The 22,097-nt window shown below is 39.3% G+C and overlaps 1 protein-coding gene across 2 annotated transcripts in view; it reads right to left on the bottom strand.

The window, feature by feature from the left end:
- Nucleotides 1-12,058: 12,058 nt before the first annotated feature.
- Nucleotides 12,059-22,097, bottom strand: part of LRPPRC (leucine rich pentatricopeptide repeat containing) — a 99,276-nt gene continuing 89,237 nt past the window's right edge. The window contains exons 33-38 of one of the 2 annotated variants that reach the window (XM_057741016.1): nucleotides 20,582-20,721; nucleotides 20,328-20,443; nucleotides 17,783-17,857; nucleotides 16,462-16,546; nucleotides 14,353-14,495; nucleotides 12,059-12,477 (exon numbers count right to left, since the gene is read on the bottom strand). In XM_057741016.1, the coding sequence (XP_057596999.1) occupies nucleotides 12,421-12,477; nucleotides 14,353-14,495; nucleotides 16,462-16,546; nucleotides 17,783-17,857; nucleotides 20,328-20,443; nucleotides 20,582-20,721 (616 nt within the window). In that variant the 3' untranslated portion in view covers nucleotides 12,059-12,420. The remainder of the gene's footprint in view (nucleotides 12,478-14,352; nucleotides 14,496-16,461; nucleotides 16,547-17,782; nucleotides 17,858-20,327; nucleotides 20,444-20,581; nucleotides 20,722-22,097) is intronic. The other variant, XM_057741017.1, reaches the window with a different exon arrangement.

Genomic DNA, 22,097 nt, shown 5'->3' with positions numbered 1-22,097 from the left:
CACTCTTCACTGGGTTCGGGGCAAAGCACTTTATTTCTGTGGACTGCATCATTCAATTCTTTGTTAAAACAACCCTTTGTGGTAGGCGGTATCCCATTTGATAGATGAGGAAACAGAGGCACAGACTAATTGTTTACTAAGTAAGGTCACAGGGCTGCTACTTGGTGGAGTCATGTGGGGTCAGAAAGGTCTTAGAGGCCTTTAGGAGTTAGCGGGCAGAAGGCAAGTCTGAGCCAATGTGAGGATTGGAAGCCCAGGAAGGCTCCAGAAGATGAAAAGTCTTATAGACGTTGTATCAGCTCAGCCAAGACTCTTACAGTTGCATGTCACTGGCCCTGGCTGTGTCTCAGAACCAGCCTGGAACCTTTCACAGTGGCTCGGTATGGGATGGAGTAGGCCCAAGTCACATGCTTCATGCCTGAGTCTTAAGGACCAGCTGACCAAAACAGCTGCACAGAAAGCAGGCAGGGACTTATCCCCAAAGAAAAACAGAGTCTGGAACCAAAAGAGGGAGGAAGGTGGATGTTTAGGAAGCACACAGTGAATGTTCTCCATGGGTTTCCTAGGCCCTTGCTACTTTGAGTGTGGTCCCTGGGCCAGCAGCATGGGCCTCGCCTGGGAGCTGGTTAGACTGACAGAGTCTCAGGCCCCACCCAGGCCCACTGAATCAGAATCTGCATTTTAAAAAGATTCCCGGATTGGTATACACATACAGGCTTGAAAAGCAGTGCCTAGTATACTTCCCTTATATGATAAACCATCAAACTTGGGATATTCATGTGGTTACACTGTAACACTGCACATGCATCACTGTTACATCAGCACCATCCAAAGGGCAGACATCATTCAAGACTCACTTACTGTTTTGAGGATTTTCCTGGTGGTGGAGTGGTTAAGAATCCACCTGCCAATGCTTAGGGGACACAAGTTCGAGCCTGGTCTGGGAAGATCCCACATGCCACAGAGCAACTAAGCCCATGCGCCACAACTACTGAGCCCGTGTGCCACAACTACTGAAGCCCATGCATCCTAGAGCCTGTGCTCTGCAACAAGAGATGCCACCGCAATGAGAAGCCCATGCACCGCAATGAGGAGTAGCTCCCACTCACCGCAACTAGAGAAAGCCTGTGCACAGCAATGAAGACCCAATGCAGCAAATAAATAAATAAATAAATATAAATAAACAAACAAACTTAAAAAAATAGACTCACTGTTTTGATGACATCCTTCATAGCAAAAGGATTCAGGTTCGTGCATTGGATCTAGTCATCAATTCTCTTTGGTCTCTTTCAGTTTAGAATAATTCTCAGCTTTCCTTAACTCCCGTGATCTTGACACATGAAAATTTTGTAGAATATGCCTAGATTGGTTTGTCTGATATATTTTCGTGATTAAATTCAGGTCACACACCTCTGGCAGGAATATCACAGAAGAGATGTGCTTTTCTCATTGCATCCTATCAGTGGCACGTGATTTCAATTTGTCCCGTACTGCTGTTGTTCACTTTGATCATTTAATCAAAGGAGTGCTTGCCAGGCTTCACCACAGTCAATGATTTTCCCTCCTTTTGTAATTAATAAGCACATGTAGGCAGGTATTTTGAAACTGTGTAAATGGCCTATTCCTCATCAAACTTTCCATTAATTCATTTTTAAGTTTATATCAATATAAACTTGTGGTTTCCTATTTTATTCAATGGGTTATAATCTTTTATCATCATTATTAATTTGGATGTTGAAGTTGTCCCTGCTGTGGCCATGGGAGCCCATTCAAGCTGGCTTCTGCCTCGTTTTGACATGTCCCCATCATGCTCTGAACATTTTCACAACAAAGTGTTTCAGGCTCATCTTGTATTTTCCCAGTCCCTAATCATGGAAGCAGACATTTCACTAAAGAATCTTGATTCCTTTCCGTGGAAAATGGTATTTAGAAGGCAAGATCTGAATGACAAGTGTGCTCGTTGCTATTGGGGTATCACTGCTCCCAGGCCCTCTCAGTGGACAAAGCTAGGGAATATATACGTGCATATATATGTGTGTATGTGTGTACAGACATATGCACACAGACACCTCTGTCCAGATTTTTATATATATATATATATATATATAAATACACTTTCCCCACATTGATACATCCAATTCCAATCTACCACCAGAGCTGATTCTAGTTTCTTCCCTTTTTGCAATTATAACTCCCTCCTCCAATTTTAAGAAACCTGGCTTCCACTAACCTTAATATTTTCACTCATTTAGTTAATCTCCAATACGTGACCAGTCTCCCAACTACACTGCATACCTTCCCCTGTGTGGACACCTTGCTAAGGCTCTAACTCCCAAATCAAGCAGTCCCCAAGTCTGCAGAGATGTCCTCCTCACCCTACTCTGGCCCACCACAGTTCTCCCCCCCACCCCCACCCCCCCACCCCCCCCCACCCCCAGTGTGGTCAACTAGCGGCTTTAGGCCTGAATGAAGGAGGAGGAAGAAGACTGGGTTTTTTCTTTAACTCCCCAGTGATTCCAGCGTGCAGTGAGGGTTGACAGCTACTGAGGTACATCATGCTGGCTTCATGAGTGTTAGAACCACTCAGTCTGCAAAGGACTCTAATAACTCAGTGGGCTGTGGTGTGCAGGGCTGCAGGGCCACAGAACAAAGGGCAAAGTGCCAAGGCAGGAGAGATGCAAAAACTCTACCGGCACTATTTCTTTCCTTCTTTCATTCTTTTTATTTTTATTTTTTCTTTTTTATTAACTTTTTCTAGAGCAGTGGTTCTCTACCCTGGAGCTTTAACAAATGCCAATGTGGACCCACTGGTCTGTTTTTAAAAATGCTCCTCAGGGCATATGAGGCCAGGGAAAAGAACTACTGTTCTAAAGGTGTGTACACAGTTCAGTGAGCCCTCCCTGCATTAGAAAGGTAGAGATCTGCTTCTGTGTAATTACTGAAAGCAGGGGTTGCAAAGAGAACATAGGCAAAACACCCTTGGACATAAATCACAGCAGTATAGTCTTCGATCAGTCTCCCAAGGCAAAAAATGTAAAAACAAAAATAGGGACTTCCCTGGCTGTCCAGTGCTTAAGACTTTACGCTTCCAATGCAGGGTGTGTGGGTTTGATCCTGCATGCCACCTGGTGCAGCCAAGAAAAAGAAAAGAAAAAACAACCCCCACACAACAAACAAACAACAAACCAAATGGGACCCAATTAAACTCAAAAGCTTTTGCACAACAAAGGAAACCACCAACAGAATAAAAAGACAGCTTACGGAATGGGAGAAAATTATTTGCAAATGATGTGACCAACAAGGTGTTAATATCCAAAATATGCAAACAGCTCATACAACTCAACAACAAAAAAACAACCCAATCAAAAAATGGGCAGGGACTTTCCTGGTGGCGCAGTTGTTAAGAATACACCTGCCAATGCAGGGGACATGGGTTCAAGCCCTGGTCTGGGAAGATCCCACATGCTGAGGAGCAACTAAGCCTGTGCACCACAACCACTAAGCCTGCTCTCTAGAGCCCTCAGGCCACAACTACTGAGCCCTCACGTGCTGCAACTACTGAAGCCTGTGTGCCTAGAGCCTGTGCACCACAAAGGAAATCACCTCAATGAGAAGCCCGTGCACCACAACCAAGAGTAGCCCCTGCTCACCACAACTAGAGAAAGCCCAGCAAGGAAGACCCAACACAGCCAAAAAATAATAAAATTCTCTTAAAAAAAAAAGGGGGGGGGGCAGAGACATACAGATGATTAACCAGCACATGAAAATATGTTCAGCATCACTGATTTTTAGAAAAATGCAAATCAAAACTACAATGAGGTAGCATTTCACACCAGTCAGAATGGCAATCATCAAAAAGTCTACAAATCATAAATGCTGGAGAGGGTGTGGAGAAAAGGGAACCCTCCTGCACTGTTGGTGGGAATTTAAATTGGTGCAGCCACTATGGAAAACAGTATGGAGGTTTCTCAAAAAACTAAAAATAGAACTACAATATGATCCAATAATCCCACTCCTGGGCATAAATCCAGAAAAGATAAAAACTCTAATTGGAAAAGATACATCCACTCCAATGTTCATAGCAGCACTGTTCACAATAGTCAAGACATGGAAACAACCCAAGTACCCATCAACAGACGATTGGTTTAAGAATATATATGGAGGCCTTCACTGGTGGCGCAGTGGTTAAGAATCTGCCTGCCAATGCAGGGGACACGGGTTCCATCCCTGGTCTGGGAAGATCCCACATGCCTCGGAGCAGCTAAGCCCAGGTGCCACAACTACTGAGCCTGCACTCTAGAGTCTGCATGCCACAACTACTGAGCCTGCGTGCTGCAACTACTGAAGCCCTTGCACCTAGAGCGGGTGCTCCACAGCAAGAGAAGCCACCACAATGAGAAGCCCGCACACCACAACAAAGAGTAGCCCCTACTTGCTGCAACTAGAGAAAGCCCGCGTGCAGCAACAAAGACCCAACACAGCCAATTAAATAAAATTAATAAATTTATTTTTTTAAAAAAGCATATATATGTACACACAGAACAGAATATTAGCCATAAAAAAGAATGAAATATTGCCATTTGTGTTAGGAAACCATTGACAGAAACCTCTCACCTTGACCAGGCATGATAATAACCGTTTGTATCAGTGGTCTCATAGCAGGAAGTTCTGATGAGAAACATGGTGCTGCCGCTGAAAATAAACAGGAGAATTCAGGAGAGGCCAAAAGGAGGGAAGAAACGCTAGTCCATAATATGCCCTGCCAATCTCCTAGAAACCCTCACGCTGGAATCCATCTTGGCTGAGAGATGCACCAGGAAGGACCCCGAGTCAGACCAAATATAGCCACCAGCAAGACGACTGGCCAGAGACAACCCGGAAGTCTAACCCCATCACTGTAAAACCTGAGACTGCAGGCCACACGGCAGAGCAATTCTCCCGGGTTCCCTTACCCTGCTGTGCTTCACTCAGTCGCCCCTTCCCAACAAAGTCTTTTGCTTTGTCAGTCCCTGTGTCTCAGACAATTCATTTCCTAGTGTTAGACGAGAGCACTAGGGAAGTGCGAAGGGGTCCCACTCCAGTAACATCTGCAGCAACATGGATGGACCTAGAGGATAGCATACTAAGTCTAGTAAGTCAGATAGAAAAAGACAAATATTACGTATCACTTACATGTGGAATCTCAAAAATAATACAAATGAATCTATATACAAAACAGAAATAGACGCCTAGACATAGAAAACAAATTTACGGGTCACCGAAGGGGAAGGTGGAGGAGTATAAATTAGGAGCATGGGATTAGCAGACACAAACTACTATACATAAAATAGATAAGCAACAAGGACTTACTATATAGCACAGGGAACTATACTTAATATCTTGTAGTAGCCTATAATGGAAAATAACCTTAAAAATATGTTGTATATATATATATATGTATGCGTATGTATGTATGTGTGTGTGTGTGTATATATATATATATATAACTGAATCACTTGCCTGTACACCTGACACTAACACAATATTGTAAATCGACTGTACTTCAATTAAAAAAAAAGCAGTGGCTGAAAACTTTTCCCATTAAGGGTCAAGGGCAGATGGTAAATATTTGTCCTTGTGGGCCATAGAGTCTGCCGCAGCTGCTCAAGTTGGCTGTCACAGTGTGAAGGTGCCACAGACAACTCTGAAGTGTGGGTGGCGTGGCTGTGTTCCAGGGAAACATTATTTAGGAAAACAGGCAGCGTGCTGGATTTGGCCTGAGGCTGTAGTTTGCAGACCCTTGATCAAAAGGTAAAGGTTTTGAAATTTGCATGTTAAGCCCTCCAATTTCAAGTTGTGCTATTGACTGGGAAATTTTAATTAAGCAGAAAGTAATTACCTATATTGACTCAAATATTTCCTGATGTGATTTTTTTAAACTGGTTTCGTTCCTATGAAGATTATTTAAGACACAGTCATGCCCTCGGTCAAGCTGATCCCCCTGGTCAGGCTCACAGAAGTAGGCCTTGCATTTGCTTTTTCTCTTTTCTTCCACTTTCTTGTTTTGATCCCAAATTAAGCAGCTAGCAGCAGTGCTATTTAAATCTACACCAAAGCCAAGCCTTAACTACAGACTTGGGGCTAGGGGTTCTACTGAGAGGCAAACTAGTCACTGGGCAGACTTCCGCACAGCTGCCCTGAGCCACTCTCCTCTGGGTCGTCACGGATCTGGAACGCCAAGGAGACTTCGAGGAAGAGGGCAAGGGAGTGCAATGCCGCCACGCAGGAGTGAGGAAGCATCATGTTGGTGGATCTGTCCCTATTTGGAAAACACATGCAATGCTCATGTCTGAAAGCATCCTTATTCGCAAACAGTCTAAACTAGGTCATTCAAATCTCAAATCATCTGTCACTTTTTTTTTTTTGATAAAATGATTGGTTCTTCTAAAGTGGCCAGGGTATATAGCAATATTCTGTCTTTATCCCACGGTCTGCCTGAGGCAGCTTGGACAGGGGAGGAGGCAGGCAGATGGAGCACAGCCCATTTTCTGGTGGCGGCCCGGGAACAGCCATGCCTGTAGTGTTAGCAGCTAATAATTAAAACAATGTTTTAAGCGGTGGGTTGAGATTTTTAAACACACCAACTCGAAGGACGGAATACATCTCAGCTTTCCACGTAACAGTGCTCGCAGTTACCGTGCGTGCGATGGTATTGTCTTTTTGTAAAATTGGAGGTGTTCCTTGTTTTCCGAAACTGCTAAAAATCTCTATGGCCCCATGTTAAAAATGAAGCTCTTTGTTTTTGTTGATTCCACTCTTGCTCTGTGCTTGTGCTCAGCTTGAGGTTGTCTGATTTCATCACACATTTGAGTGCCCTCTTTCTCCTGGCAGCAAATCTGGAAATGCTAACCTGTGGGCACATGGGGTTTGAAAGACTTCTCGGCCTCAACCCCCAATATCCTAGCTCTGAGCTACAAACTGACCCCTCTCTCTCCTTTGAAGACGTGTATGTGTGTAAGAACCCAACGCACACAAACCATACATCTGAGAAAGAACAAGCCTTGGAAAGTGGGACGGGATGTGCCCACTGATTCATTCAATGATGCTTATGGGGCACCTACCAGTGCCAGACTGTTCTCACTGGTGAGGCTGCAGAGCACTGGGAGAGTTCAAGTCCTTGGGGGAAGAAACTACAAAACAAGTAAATAATTAAGAGAATCTCAGCAAATGCACACCAGGGGCAGGGTTGGTAAAATCTATTCTCTAGTGAACTCTCAGGGCATGGCTTCCGAGAGCCTACCACTGCCCAAATGAACGTGCCGGGATGGTAGATCTGAAGTTGGTTAAGTGTTTTTGCTCTACCTGGACCTGATGATGTTTCTTTATTTCATGCAAAGAAAAAAAAAAAAAAGATAAGTGCCTATTTTGAATTTGCAAATGCAGCTATTTTATTTGTACTAAAACTGCATAATGTGGGCTTTGCAAAGTCCGCAGGCCTGAAAGCAGGATATGTTTCTGATGGAAACACTCATGCTCATGATTGTACAACAGCAAAGCAATAAATTACCATGATTTTGTAGCCCCTGCATCTATTAGTCCGACCATACTTCTGGAATGTTGCTTTCAGTTATAAAAAGTCTACAAATGTTGCTTTTTCAAAAAGACAAATATTAAATGAAAATTGTTTGCTTGAAGACATGAGAAAAAGTGCGCACTGCACACACACTGCAGACAGACTGGAGAAATAAATTGTACTGGGAAGAACAATTTGCAATGTAAAGCTTGCTTAATAATTTACTGGAACTTGAAAACTCGGTGATTATGCCAGGCACTGGGTATTTGATTAAATGGAAGAAAATAACTTTATAGTGCTAGGTACCCAGAGCCTGAGACCACTTGTATTAATGCAAAAGGTTTTTTAAAAATATTCTTATAGAGATTCCAATTTGACCATTAACTGGATTTGTAACTGAGTTTAGGCTGGACTGCATCAGCTTTTTTGTATTCTCATAATAAGTACATGACTATCAGAGTCCTGGCCATGTGATACATCGCTGTGATTCTGGGCAAATTAACTTCCATGTTTTCCCACCATGAATATCAGGCAAGAGGGGCGCCTGACACACGACAGAACCCACAGAACCACTGACAACTCAAGAATGTGCTAAGCTGGGGATACACAGACAGGAGACAAAGAACTGGTCCTCCGGGAGTTCACAACCGTGTGACTGGTACCGACTCTGTTTTCAAGTAGCTGCAGGGGCCCTGGAGAGAGAACAATATTCCAGGTGGGAGAGGGGACACTGAACCTGTCTCAGTGAGCATTCAAAAGCAAGTAACAAGATGATGAGGCAGGAAGAGGGGAGTGTGAAGACAGCCCTGGTAGAGTGGAGCCCACTCATCTATGCAGCTGTAAAATGCTCTGACACTTAAAGCAAGATAGAATCCCCTTCGTTTTAAGGGGATTTACTACACATCCAACCCTAATGCTTGCCAACTTTCTACCTCCGAGATCTCAAATTAAATATCTGCTTATCCTTAAAACAGATAAGCAGTGACTTTGCCCTCCATATACAACCTGTACACCATTTAACAAGGAAACTCTGGCCACAACAGAGGCAACCACAATAAAAATTTTACATTTTTAATTAAAAATTTTAAGACTGAAGTCCTTGAAATGGCTTAAAGCAGTTACATAAATATTTCGTAAGAGAAAAACGAAGCCCACAGGCTGCTGAAATACAATTTATTCAAAGCATTTCACATTAAAATATTAGGTTTAAATACATTATACTTTCCCAAAGTTTATGACATTTACGTTTTAGAATTAGCTGTTCGCTAATAATTTGTCTAAAAGGTACCATCGAGTGTTGCTATAATTGTTTACTCTATATTTCTATTTATTTCAATTTTGCTATTAGATATTTAGGAAGCATTTGTAAACTCACCTAGAATATATAATGATTACATGTTAAATATTTACATTCAAAAGGGGAAGCCAATACAGTGCTACAGATACATGACTTGATAGCTCTTTAATGTATGTAATATATTTAATGGTCCAGCCTGCTATTCAGATTGCTAGCAATGTTATTAAGCAGTAGAAAGCTCATCGAGGGATTTGTATCTTATTTCCTCTGCACTAAACCCACATTTTACCAGAGTCCATATACAAGGCTGGCTTGGTCACTTCATGCAAATGAGACTGTACTCTTGAGTACAATCAAGCTGTACAAACAAGATGACTGGCAAGTTCAGCTTATGCCCCAAGGTTGTTCCTCACCTTAGAGACCTATTTCAATGCCTAGCAATAAAACTTAGTTCAATTAATTTATGGTTGCCACAACTCCTGCTTCAGTGGAATCCCTAATGCAGTGAGGCTCATGGCAAATCAGGTAGTATCAAAACAACATGTACAGGTCCTACACCTAAGGAGTGCACAAAGGAAAGCTTTACGAAGTCCTCTAGGCTGGGACTCGGCATTGGCTGAGGCTGATTCCTTAGGTCTAACTCTACAAAACAGAGGTGAAGAGAAGCATAGTTGATACCACGATGACATTTATTTCTTGGCTTCCCTCCATCAACCCTCCCTCTCATGCCTTCTGCAGGCTCTTCGATGTAGGCTGGTTGGTCCCACAAGACACAGGTTAGTAGCAGAAACAGCATGAGGCTGGCTTACTCCCTGTCAAGGCAAGGTTTCCCTTCCTGTAAATGGTGGGAACCAAGTAACCTCACTGAAACCAAAACAGCAGCTAATCACCGATTTCAAATGAACAAGGGATACACCAAAGATGGGATAACTCTCAAATAAAGCATTTTCAACTTTTAAAATAATATTTTAAAATATGTCGACATTACATATTAAGATGGTAAACTGTCTTGACTACCCATCTTAAAATCTTTCATAGCAACTACTTACAGTGTAGATTTTAACAGGCATGCAGGCCAATTTGAGGATAACAGCAATAAAACTGAATACAAACCAAGATTTCACTCTTTCATATACTTATTCACATATTCATTGAACATGTGTATGAAATAACGAGTGTAGAGATAGCTTCCTCTACAAGAGGGCAGACAGCAGTATCAAGCAGTATCAGCAGTATTTCATCTTGTGGAACTGAAAACCACAGCCACAGAAAGAGAAAATGAAAAAGCAGAGGACTTTGCACAAGATGAAGGGACAGGATAAAACCCCCCAAAAAACAACTAAATGAAGAGGAAATAGGCACCCTTCCAGAAAAAGAATTCAGAATAATGATGGGGAAGATGATCCAGGACTTTGAAAAAAGACTGGATGCAAAGATCGAAAAGTTTACCAAAGACCTAGAAGAATTAAAGATCAAACAAACAGAGATATGCAACACAATAACTGAAATGAAAAATACACTAGAAGGAACCAATAGCAGATTAACTGAGGCAGAAGGGCGAATAAGTGACCTGGAAGACAGAATGGTGAAAATCACTGATGCAGAAAAGAATAAGGAAAAAAGAATGAAAAGAACTGAAGACAGCCTAAGAGACCTCTGGGACAATGTTAAACACACCAACATTCGCATTATAGGGGTCCCAGAAGGAGAAGAGAGAGAGAAAGGACCCGAGAAAATACTGGAAGAGATTAGAGTTGAAAACTTCCCTCACATGGGAAAGGAAATAGCTACCCAAGTCCAGGAAGCGCAGAGAATCCCAGGCAGGGTAAACCCAAGGAGAAACACGCCAAGACATATAGTAGTCAAACTGACAAAAATTAAAGACAGAGAAAAGTTATTAAAAGCAACAAGGGAAAAAAGACAAATAACATACAAGGGAACCCCCATAAGGTTAACAGCTGATTTCTCAGCAGAAATTCTGCAAGCCAGAAGGGAGTGGCATGATATATTTCAAGTGATGAAAGGCAAGAACCTACAACCAAGAATACTCTACCCAGCAAGGATCTCATTCAGATTTGATGGAGAAATCAAAAGCTTCACAGACAAGCAACAGCTAAGAGAATTCAGCACCACCAAACCAGCCCTACAACAAATGCTAAAGGAACTTTTCTAAGTGGGAAACATAAGAGAAAAGGACCTGCAAAAACAAAAACAAAACAATTAAGACAATGGTAATAGGAACATACATCTCGATAATTACCTTGAATGTAAATGGACTAAATGCACCAACCAGAAGACACAGACTGGCTGAATGGATACCAAAACAAGACCCATATATATGTTATCTACAAGAGACCCACTTCAGACCTAGGGACACATACAGACGGAAAGTGAGGGGATGGAAAAAGATTCCATGCAAATGAAAATCAAAAGAAAGCTGGAATAGCAATAGTCATATCAGATAAAATAGACTTTAAAATAAAAACTGTTACAAGAGACAAGAAAGGACATTACATAAAGATCAAGGGATCCATCCAAGAAGAGGAGATAACAATTATAAATATATATGCACCCAATATAGGAGCACCTTGATACATAAGGCAAATGCTAACAACTATGAAAGAGGAAATGCAAGGCAGAAACAGAGACACAGATGCAGAGAACAAACATATGGACACCAAGTGGGGAAAGCGGGGAGGGTTGGGGGGGATGAACTGGGAGACTGGGATACCAAATTGTACACTCTAAATATATGCTGTTTATTGTCTGTTAACTGTATCTCAATAAAAGTACTTAAAAAACAAACAAACAAGCAAAAAAGAAATAAAGAACGTAGTGTAGGGTGTAGCTTGTGCTGATGAAGCCCTGAAACCAAGACGAAGGAAATGCACTGCTCTACTTCATGATCCAACTCATGTTCAGGTGCAATTTTGGAGACTTCAGGGAACAGAGGTTTGCAGGAGCCAGTGTTAGAAGGGAGGGCATGGAGGGCGCACCCTGACCAAGCAGGTCTCTTTGAGTCTCAGCTTCTCACTGGGAAATGACGAGCGTTGGATTTGATGACTCCCGAGATGCCTTGTGGCGCCAACATTTTACGAAACTGGAAAACACCGGGCTTGACACTAGTAAAGAATTGTTATTTCATAGAATAGTAAGTATTAGAAAGTCCATTAAACACCATTTTGTCCGGCTCCAAAATTTTTCAGATAAACAATACTGACAAGCAAGTCAACTAAAGGAACAATCTTTTTATGAAAATAATAAATGAAATAGAGCAGGGGATCTGAAAAGTCAATTGGGAGAACCCTGAAAATCTATGGCTTCATACACCAGGAGCCTCAAGGAAAATGCCAGATTTACATTATAGGCAAAACTCAAAGAAGTCTAGTGACTCAGTACACACAGGTATTGTCAATAAGATGTTGAACATTATCATATATTACCAATAAAGAAAAGTACATAAACAAAGTAACTTTCATTTGTTTATTTTATCCTCTCAAATACATTTAAAAAATAACATTTTAGACACAGAATCACAAATACACACAAAACAAAGTAGTGCTGCCTTGCTTCACAAAGGGTCTTCCTTGGAATCCTTTAGCTGCTTTGCATAAAATTCGAAGCTTTCCTGTAGAGGAGAAAAAAAGGGAGGAAAGTTACAGATAAAAGTTAACAGCAAGAGGTGATGGTACAAAACTTAAAAATCATGAAGTACTGCAAACTGGTAGCAAAGACTGCTGGGTCTACAGCAGCTGCTGTCTCCTCAAGCTTCAGAACTCTTCTCTGAAAGAGAAGGTTTCTTTTTATGAAATCACCAGTTCAAGGGCCCCCAATTCAGAGTTAAAGCACCAGGAGCCTCTGCTGTGTGTGTGTATGGTCAACGGCGTGCAGGTATTTACACCTGGGCATAGAAGGTTGAGGGGTTTGAAACAAATATGTTTTAGTGACTTTCAGTTCAATGAAACAACAAAAAATAATTTTGCACACATGATTTCTCTTATTAAAGCCAAGTAAAACAAAATTTCCTAGGCAACCTACTGAATGAGAGAAAATACTTGCAAACATATATAACTGACAAGGGGTTAACAGTCGAAACATACAAAGAATTTATATAACTCAATAGCAATAGGAAAACTGAACAGACATGTTTCCAAAGAACTACAGATGGCCAACAGGTACACAAAAAGGTGCTCAACATCACTAATAATCAGGGAAATGCAAATAAAAAATACAATGAGGCATCACTTCATACCTGTTACAATGTCTATTATCAAAAAGACTAGAAATAACAAGTGTTGGCGAAAATATGCAGAAAAAGGAGCCCTTGTGCACTGCTGGTGCCACTATGGAAAACAGTATGGAGGTTCCTCAAAAAATAAAAATAAAACTAACATATGATCTAGCAGTTCCACTTTTGGGTATTTATCCAAAGAAAATGAAAACACTAATTCAAAAAAGATATATGCTCCCCCATGTTCACCGCAGCATTTATAATAGCCTATACACGGAAACAACCTAAATGTCCATCAATGGATGAAGGATAAAGAAAATGTCACACACACACACAGAGATATATTATTCAGCTATAAAAAGAATGAAATCTTGTCATTTGCAACATGGATGGACCTTGAGGGTATTATGCTAAGTGAAATAAGTCAGATAGAAAAAGATAAACACTGTATAATCACTTATATCTGGAATCTGAAAAACACAAATAGAACCGAGTTCATGGATACAGAGAACAGATTAATGGTTGCCTGAGGCTGGTCAGTGGGCAGGGGTGGGGGAGGTTGAGGAGGAGGAAAATGGGTAAAGGGTTCAAAATGCATAAATTTCCAGTTATAAAATCGGTAAGTCATGGGGATACAATGCACAGCATGGTGACTATAGTTAATAATACTGTATTGCATATTTGAAAGCAGTTAGGAGAGCAGATCTTGAAAGTTTTCATCACAAGAAAAAAAATTTTTTTTGTGACTGTATGGTGACAGATGTTAAGTGGGCTTACTGTGGTGATCATTCTGCAATATATACAAATATCGAATTCTTATGTTATCACCTGAAACTAATATAATGTTATGTCAATTACACTTCCATTAAAAAATATCCTAAAGAAATAAAAACCAACTATTTAAAATGGAAATGAACAAGTAATTAACAGTGACATAATATGCTTAGCTATTGAAATACAGGCCATAAAATCCTATTTCAAGTTGAAATGAAGAGAGAACTGCCCCAAGGATATTTGACAATATAGTTGATAATATAGTTGAAGGTCTGAGACTGACCTTGTATTTTAAACCTCAGCCCCAGAGGACTATGTTCTCCTGCAGCCAAACCCATGGCATGGCTGTTCAGTTCCTGAAGCCCTCTCTGGAGGATCCTTCACAGAGATCTAATCCTCATGTAATTAAGTACTCAACTTATTTTTCACACATTATTATGAAGCATACACAAATCCGTAGAGGTATTTTTTTTCCCCTCTTAATTAAGAAATACTCACAGGGGGTTCAGTGAAAGGGACAGACTCTCCAGCCTTCTTCAGCAAAACTGCATAACGCTTTAGGAACAGATCATTCAATTTTACATCCTTCGCAGCCAAATTTTCATATAGTGCTTTAGCAGATGCGACATCACTGTCCAAGACTAGAGAAAAAGATATTAATCATAGATAAAGCCAACCTATCTTCTTTTCCCAAAACACTTACACATTCAGGGACTCCTGGATCCCTTTATCCCAAAGCAAACGAATACTTAACTACCTTCAGCAAAAAACCACATTCAGAATCTACAAGCTCTGCCCTTCCTTCCCCACACCTCTCATTCGGCATCACCCATTATGAAAAAGAAGGAAAATGACAAATACAGCTATTTTAAAAGACCCATGCTAGTTAAAGTGATCACAATCTGAAATCTTCAGTCATAGAGCAAGCAAACACCATTCAATCTTCCCCTGCTTAAAACCTCACTTTGAAATCAAGCTAATTCAGGGACTTTTGTGGTGAGGGGTGTGTAAAATAAATTAGGTGGAAGTCTATATCTTCCATCAACATCAAGATCTGCAGCTAAGCAACACCAAAAGACTTTCAATATATTCTCCTATCCTAAAATAAGCAAATGAGGAATACAGTTAGGTACAATGACCAAAATAATTTTTATACACATTATTAATATACATTAAAAAATCTATATACATCTATATAACAACTTACACTAATACTTCACTTAATTGGATGATGAAGTAGCCTAGGAGCTAAGTTTAGCTGGCTCTCTGTGGCTGATTTGGAAAAACTGTAATTTTAAGTTCACTGTTGAGATTATAAAGGCTCTGCTAAGAATTACTGTTGGTGATTCCAGTCTGAAATTTTGCACTAGATTTCTAACATCTAAGCACCTAACAACTCTCTAACCTACACTGATGCTGAATAACCAATCCCAACTCTACTAGCACGAAGGTAAGCCTCTAGGATGATGTGAGATGTTTAGGGATCAATCCAAGGATCTCCCTAAAGGGAATGCGGGTGAATGACAACACCTCTCACTGGAGTTGAACAGATCTTCACAGTTTGGGTAAAGTCCATTTCCTCTGCGTAAATCCTTTATTCCTGTCCCTGAGAGACCAAAGCCTTTTCCTGCCACTGTCAAGGGCTCAGCTCAAGCTCTGCCATCTTCTAGGAAGCTGCTCCGAAAACTCTACCCTCCTTTTCACTACTTCTTGATCTCCCTGATCTTCTTCCCAATTCCCAAGTGGGATTACACAATTTAATAGTAATTTTATGCTACATTTCATACTACTTCATCTTAGTTATTCCTTAATATCTGCCAATTCTTCAAATGAAACTTTAAGGAAGTTTATGATTATAGCACTATTTTGAAATATATCATCATGTTCCATTCATAAGGGTAGAAAAATGGAGAATTCTGATTGCTGAGTCTGCTGTCCTGCCAACAATAAAATCGACAAAGCAACTCTTTATTTACCCATTGCCTCAAGTAAGCAAATCAGTGGGTGTCAGATGGACAAGTGATTGTAACTTACAAATGCGGGAATTTATCTTGATTACCAAGGAAACCTTAGACAGGTTCCCTTTCATATGTGATTGCCTGGCAATCAGGGAGGAAAGTGCTTAAAAGACTGGAATTTCAGTTCTGACTTAAGGTAAAACCTTGGGGCCCACTTTTTAATTAAGGTATTTATTATTTCAAAGGAGTTGGTAGGCCACTGAAGGAGCAAACAGGCAAGTCAAATGGTAGTCTCAAATATGTGCCCATTTTACATTGTACTTCAGGCGGCAGACCTTTGGAGAGACTGCCTTGGTTCCTCATATGTACACCCAAGTGGACTTCCAAGTTTTTTCAGGAACCTGGGATCATACTCAACAATTCATAGCCCCTTAGAAGATGTTCAGAGATAATTTAAGCTAACACTATATGAATAATTTCATATTTTTCTTAAATACAGTTTTAAAACATATCCTAAGGCTAAATAAATCATCTGTACCATAAGGAATTATCTGATATTTAGGATTACTGCCTTTGAGCTGAAGACTTAGTTGACTATACTACAAATATTTAAATCACTTAAATAATGCAGGCAGATTAAACTTATTACCATAGCTTTTCATGATGGAAGTGTATGCTTCTTCCTTTTCAATTAATTCAGGAATCAATTCTAACAAAGACTTCATAGTTGGTGCCTAGGAAATTAAATATAGGTAACATTACCACAACTCAAAGAGACAGTGAAATAAAACACTGATATATGGACATTAAATTAAAAAAAATTGACAATAATACAACAGAACTGCCTATTCAATTTAGTGGACTATTTTCCCTTTTGTATATCTTAGTAGTCGGCCCTCTGTATCCAGCGGGTTCTGAATCTGTGAATTTGACCAACCATGGACCAAAAATATTCAGGAAAAAAAAAAAAATCCAGTAAGTCCAAAAAAACAAATGTTGAATTTGCTGTGTGCCAGCAAATATTTATATTGCATTTACACTGTATTGGGTATTATAAGTAATCTAGAAATGATTTAAAGTACACAAGTATAGGGGTGATGTGCGGTACGTTACAGGCAAATACTACACCATTTTATATAGACTCTTTGAAAGGAAAAAAAAGGGCAACTAAATATTTTCTAAATGATGTTTGTTGTAAATAAATACATGAGTCAGAGATAAAAAGTGCAATTAGGTAAATTTTTTTAAAAAGTGTGTGTATGTGTGTGGGAAGTACGTGAAAATTAAGGAAAACTAGATCTTCTGAAATGTTTCACATAAAACAAACATTACAATTGGCGCTCAGTTTAAAACTTCATAATGTGCTCAAATAAACTAAGAACAGGGTTTCTGGTGCCCACTCACCAGGTAAAACTGAGCCAAAAATTGTTTTTTGAAATATGCTTTTATTTATTTTTTAAACATCAAAAATAAGACTTGGTTCTGTTTCACACATACCTTTTAGTGTAAATAAGGTAACTGTACAAACTGAGAACATGAATTTGTGGCCCATGCCAGTTTTAAAGCTTAAGGGTTCATCTAACTCATGGTTTCTACCCGAGCCACCTGACAGGAGAGGCTCTGCAGGAGGTATCTCCCTTGGCAGTGCTTCTGCACTGTGAAACTTACCCAGTGACACAAGCAACGGGATTTGTTTCCTACATTTCTAAGGGCCCTTTCTTGGGGCTCAATGCACAACTACAAGGATGGAGAATTCACTGCACGAACTTGTTTTGCATTTCCAATACAATCAAGGAGCCAGAATGGACTGCATCAACATCTAAAAAAGCAAACACGTGCAGGCCAGCAAATATTCAATATCTATAATATTTTTAGAAAAGGTCCTGAACTGACAAGCTCTTATATGATTCTCAATACCTCTGTATAAGACTAACAGCATTATTGATTTGTCAGCAAGTACAGCACCGTACCTTTCCCGATCTCCGAGAATTCCTAATACAGAACACCAAGACAATTGGGATTTGTTCAGCAATTGCACCACATCTCTAAAAATTGAAACATTATTCGGTAAGTGAAGGTTTTCGATAAACAAGCAGACCAAGGTGAGTATTTCCAATTAAGAAAGTTCACAATAATACAGTAATAATGTATCATTACCAACAGGAAGGCCTAATAATCAACCATTTTTTTTAAGGCAAGAAAAAAAGAAAACAAGCGCAAGCTATGCCAAGCTTTTGTGAATGCTGTCCTTGGCACTGCAAGTATAAAGTTTGTTTAAAAAGAAAAGGGAAAAATTAAACTAATGCTTCAACAACCACAGAATAAGGTTTAGGACTGCAAAGAAAGAGGGGAAAAAAGAAATACTATTCCTCTCCAATTATACTGCCAAGCATTCACAAGTGAGCTAGGGATCATAAGGTTAATTATACATTTAATAAGGTGTCAGGGAGATAACTGCTCGTTTCTTTATAAAAATTAAAATGTACAAAGCAAGTTCTCTTTAAAGTATAATTACCTACACTTATGCATACAAAAGGACTGATTTCAATCTCTGTATTTTATAAAAGGCTTTCATTGCAACAGACAGCCAGTGCTTGAGAAAGAAACAAAAGTTAAACTCAAAAAAAAAAAAAAGTTTATATGACAGACCAGATGAATCAAGTGTCTATCCCATCTTACATGTTATAGTAAAATCAAATACGGTAAGACAATATTTTAGTTTACACTCATCACAGATGTCATTCTCTTAAGTTTCTAAAATCACACTGCTCTTTTAAAGCTTTAAAACATTGTCAATACTAAAATGACTAGTATAAAAGAACTTTTGGGGACACAGAACATTTACACTATAAACTGATGCTTTCGACATCTGTGAATAAAGTATTCTTCACTACAGCAAGAATAATCTTCTACTGTTTGACAAGCAGGTAAAGAACGCGTAAAGGGTTTATCATCTGAAACCTCGGTCTATTGAAGGGATTAAAACGAAAAGACAGTGCTGTTGCAGCAACACTCAGCTGTCATCAAGAGCCCTAGGACAGGCTACTGTGGGTACACGCAGCTCCGAGGGCAGGCGCCATGTCCCCACTGTTTCCCACCCTGGGATGTTCTCTAAGAAGAGCCTTGATGATCATGGCTCAGAACAAGCTGGTAAATGAAATACCAAGTGCAACTTACTGAAAAGCTATCACAATAATGTGCTAAAGCTGAATGAATACTATCACATGTATAGCTAGACACGTGTATACCTTGAGTAGGTACACTTAGATATGTACACACAAAGATAAAGCATTAGAATTTATTCTTTTCAAGATAAAACTTTTAACACTAAAGGCAACAAGATAAAACAATGAAAAGATTCCTGAAATCCCTATCATAAACTACCTTTTCTGTTTAAAAAAAAAAATTTTAAGGGAAAAAAAAAAAAAAGGTGAACATACCAAACCAAACAATTCTCAATTAACTGGCATTTCTCTCTCCCCAGGAACAAAAGTAAAAATGCCTTAGAGGCAAGTGCCAACTTACACTTTTTTACAAAACGTTAACACAGAGAAATTTCTCAGAAATCCCTTTTAAAAATGGCCTTGGATTCTACTGTCAAACTAGAAGAGCTTCAAGGATCAAAAGTAGAGCTACACAAAATGAGTACAGTTTTACCTCCCCTATCTGCTACTTAAGATGTGTTGCAGCTTGCAAAAACGTAAGTGAATATAATACTATTTACTATCAGAAATTGGTCCCAGGCCTCAATTTGACACAGGAAGTCTACACAAACACAGCCGTTGGCGGGATCACGGTGACTGTTTGACTGCCACCTGCTGGGAAGGGGCTCCCGGCGGTGCCTGTTTGTGTACATTACCAGTGGCAGCTCAGATCACCCACCGTTCTGTCGGCACTTGGCGCGGCTGTATATTTAGTGCTGTTAAAATGGCATGAATGCAGTTGTCTCCTTCCCTGAAGATTGCTAATTTAACTGAGAGTGTGGGCCACAGAGACCTGCATTTGTCATTTAATGTGTCTGTGACACACAAGTGAATAGAAAGCAAATTCAACTCTTAATAAATCTTGAATAAGGCACTGAGAATGTTTGAGTATTCAAGAGAAGCTGTACTTGAAAAGCAAATATTTCCTACTTTTTGTTTGCAAACTGTGTTGCCATGGCAATGCACAGTATTTAGAGCATTAGAGAAATTAAAGTAGGAAATCAAAGGAATTGTTTTGCATTACCTACCTGCACAGAAACATTTGTCTTTAAATCATTTCGGCAAAACACGTCTCCCCTCACCCCCACTTAAATCTAAAGACATTTTAGTCCAATTTGGCATCTTTAAAACCAGTAACCTATTACTTACAATCCAGTCCTTGTCATGTAACCTTGATCTACATAGAATTTAAATGTGCTAGCAGCACCACACTTCATTTCTGGTATTCCGCCACACACCTGAGTCTAGTAATTTCTCAACTGACTTCTCACAAGCCATAATCCCCACTGCTCCATGTGTGGTGGGTCAATACCTGTAGGAGAGCTCTGGCATCATTCACCTTGCCTGAATCCACAAGCTGAAGGAAAAGATCGGTGACAGGTTTGTAAATTGCAAACTGATTGGCCAATCTCTCTGCCATGATGCTTACTGAAAAAAGACAGACAGGTAAGAAAAATCTTTCATTTAAACAGTGGTATAATTAACTCATCCACCAAAGAAAGTCAGTCCAGACTCACTAGAGAGAAAAAGTGCTTCTGTGTTTTTTGGCTAGAACAGCTAACTTACTCTTCTCAAGTGCTGGTTCTAACTGTTCCTCTATGACTTTTCGGTATAAGTATGCCAAGCCAAAGTACTGTAGTTCCATGCTTTGGTTCTCTGAAGTAAGCATATTTTCAATGTTTTCTATCGCAACATCTATATTATTGCTGTAAAAGAAAGTAAAATAAATTATAAAGAAATATCTGCTTTTGTATTAACATGGCAGGCAGTTTCAGTATGAGTACTTTGGGATTCACACATACAAGCACGTTAGGAAGAAAAGGAAATATATTTACCATTAACCAGATAAAAAACACTATGCAAGTTGAACCCAATCATATTAGGTGGCAAAAGCAACCACTGGGTGTTTGATGCTACAATAACTGAAGCAGCTGCCTATTTTAAAACACTGCTCTAGAGACAAGATCAAACAACTATATACAGAAGAACTAAAGACAACGTAAAAAATTATTGTGTCTCAAAGATTTGATTTTGCAGCTGTTTGGATATAAAATGAAAACTTGTTTAAATGCTTTATAAGTTGGCATTATAATCTACAACTGGTCACTACTGCATGAAGTAAAGATAATGTATTACATCTCAGGATTCTTAGAAATTCTGATGATGTCTTCAAAAGGTATATTTTCATGTCTCTCAACCCACAGTCACAACAATTGCTTTTGTCAGGTAATATACATTTGAAAAATATTCAATTCATACTAAAATTCTCAGAGAAAAAGTATCTTAACACTTCATATTTAAAAAAATTAATTACATGGCCTTACTTAACAAGTTATGATAAAAAATTATCTTTATGACTATCTTTTTAAGGTATTCTTTAATTGATACTTTACAGTTATGATATGGCACTCCAAGTCCAAATAATCAATTTTATATTGGAATTATTACATAAAACAAGAAATCTCTAAAAATTAACACCCAATCACAATAAATTTTTTTTATGGGTTTTAGAGAAGTATTTAATAGTGAATAAAAACATATTCTCCACATCATATAAAATTCTGTTTATATGGTAACATTTAAAAATTAATCCAGATCTTTCTTGGATAATTTTCTGGATCTTCTAACTTAAAATAATCACATTTTTTTATTAAAGGGAAAGTTTAAAGTTCTATTTGGGGAAATAGTTTTAAAAGGGGGAAAAACAAATCTTCTCTGCCCAAAGAAAGGGGAACAAACAAAAATCCTGTAAAAACCAACATGACACTTAAGTGTCACAACCCATTAAATGTATGTGAGATTAACTGCTAAAAAACATTTTTCCCCTAAAAGCATGAAGAATGTCAATTTCATAATTACCCTCATGAATCTTTAACTTTGCTAGTGAGGTTAATAAAAGTCAAGTTCTTATTTACTTCTACAGTAGTGATTCTCAACAAGGAATCTAGAAATGGTGATAAAGAAAATCACCTCTAAATACCTCCCTTTGTGTGGATGTGTTGACAGGGGTGGACAGGTAGGAGGGTGGGGAAAATGGAAATGCCTGTTTTTAATAAGCTTGCTGGGCCCTCTGTTTCACCAT

This window comes from Hippopotamus amphibius, chromosome 7 (assembly GCF_030028045.1).
Source record: "Hippopotamus amphibius kiboko isolate mHipAmp2 chromosome 7, mHipAmp2.hap2, whole genome shotgun sequence".
Taxonomy (NCBI): domain Eukaryota; kingdom Metazoa; phylum Chordata; class Mammalia; order Artiodactyla; family Hippopotamidae; genus Hippopotamus; species Hippopotamus amphibius.
Note: the sequence above shows the minus strand (reverse complement) of the source record. Positions and strands in the feature narration are given on the sequence as shown.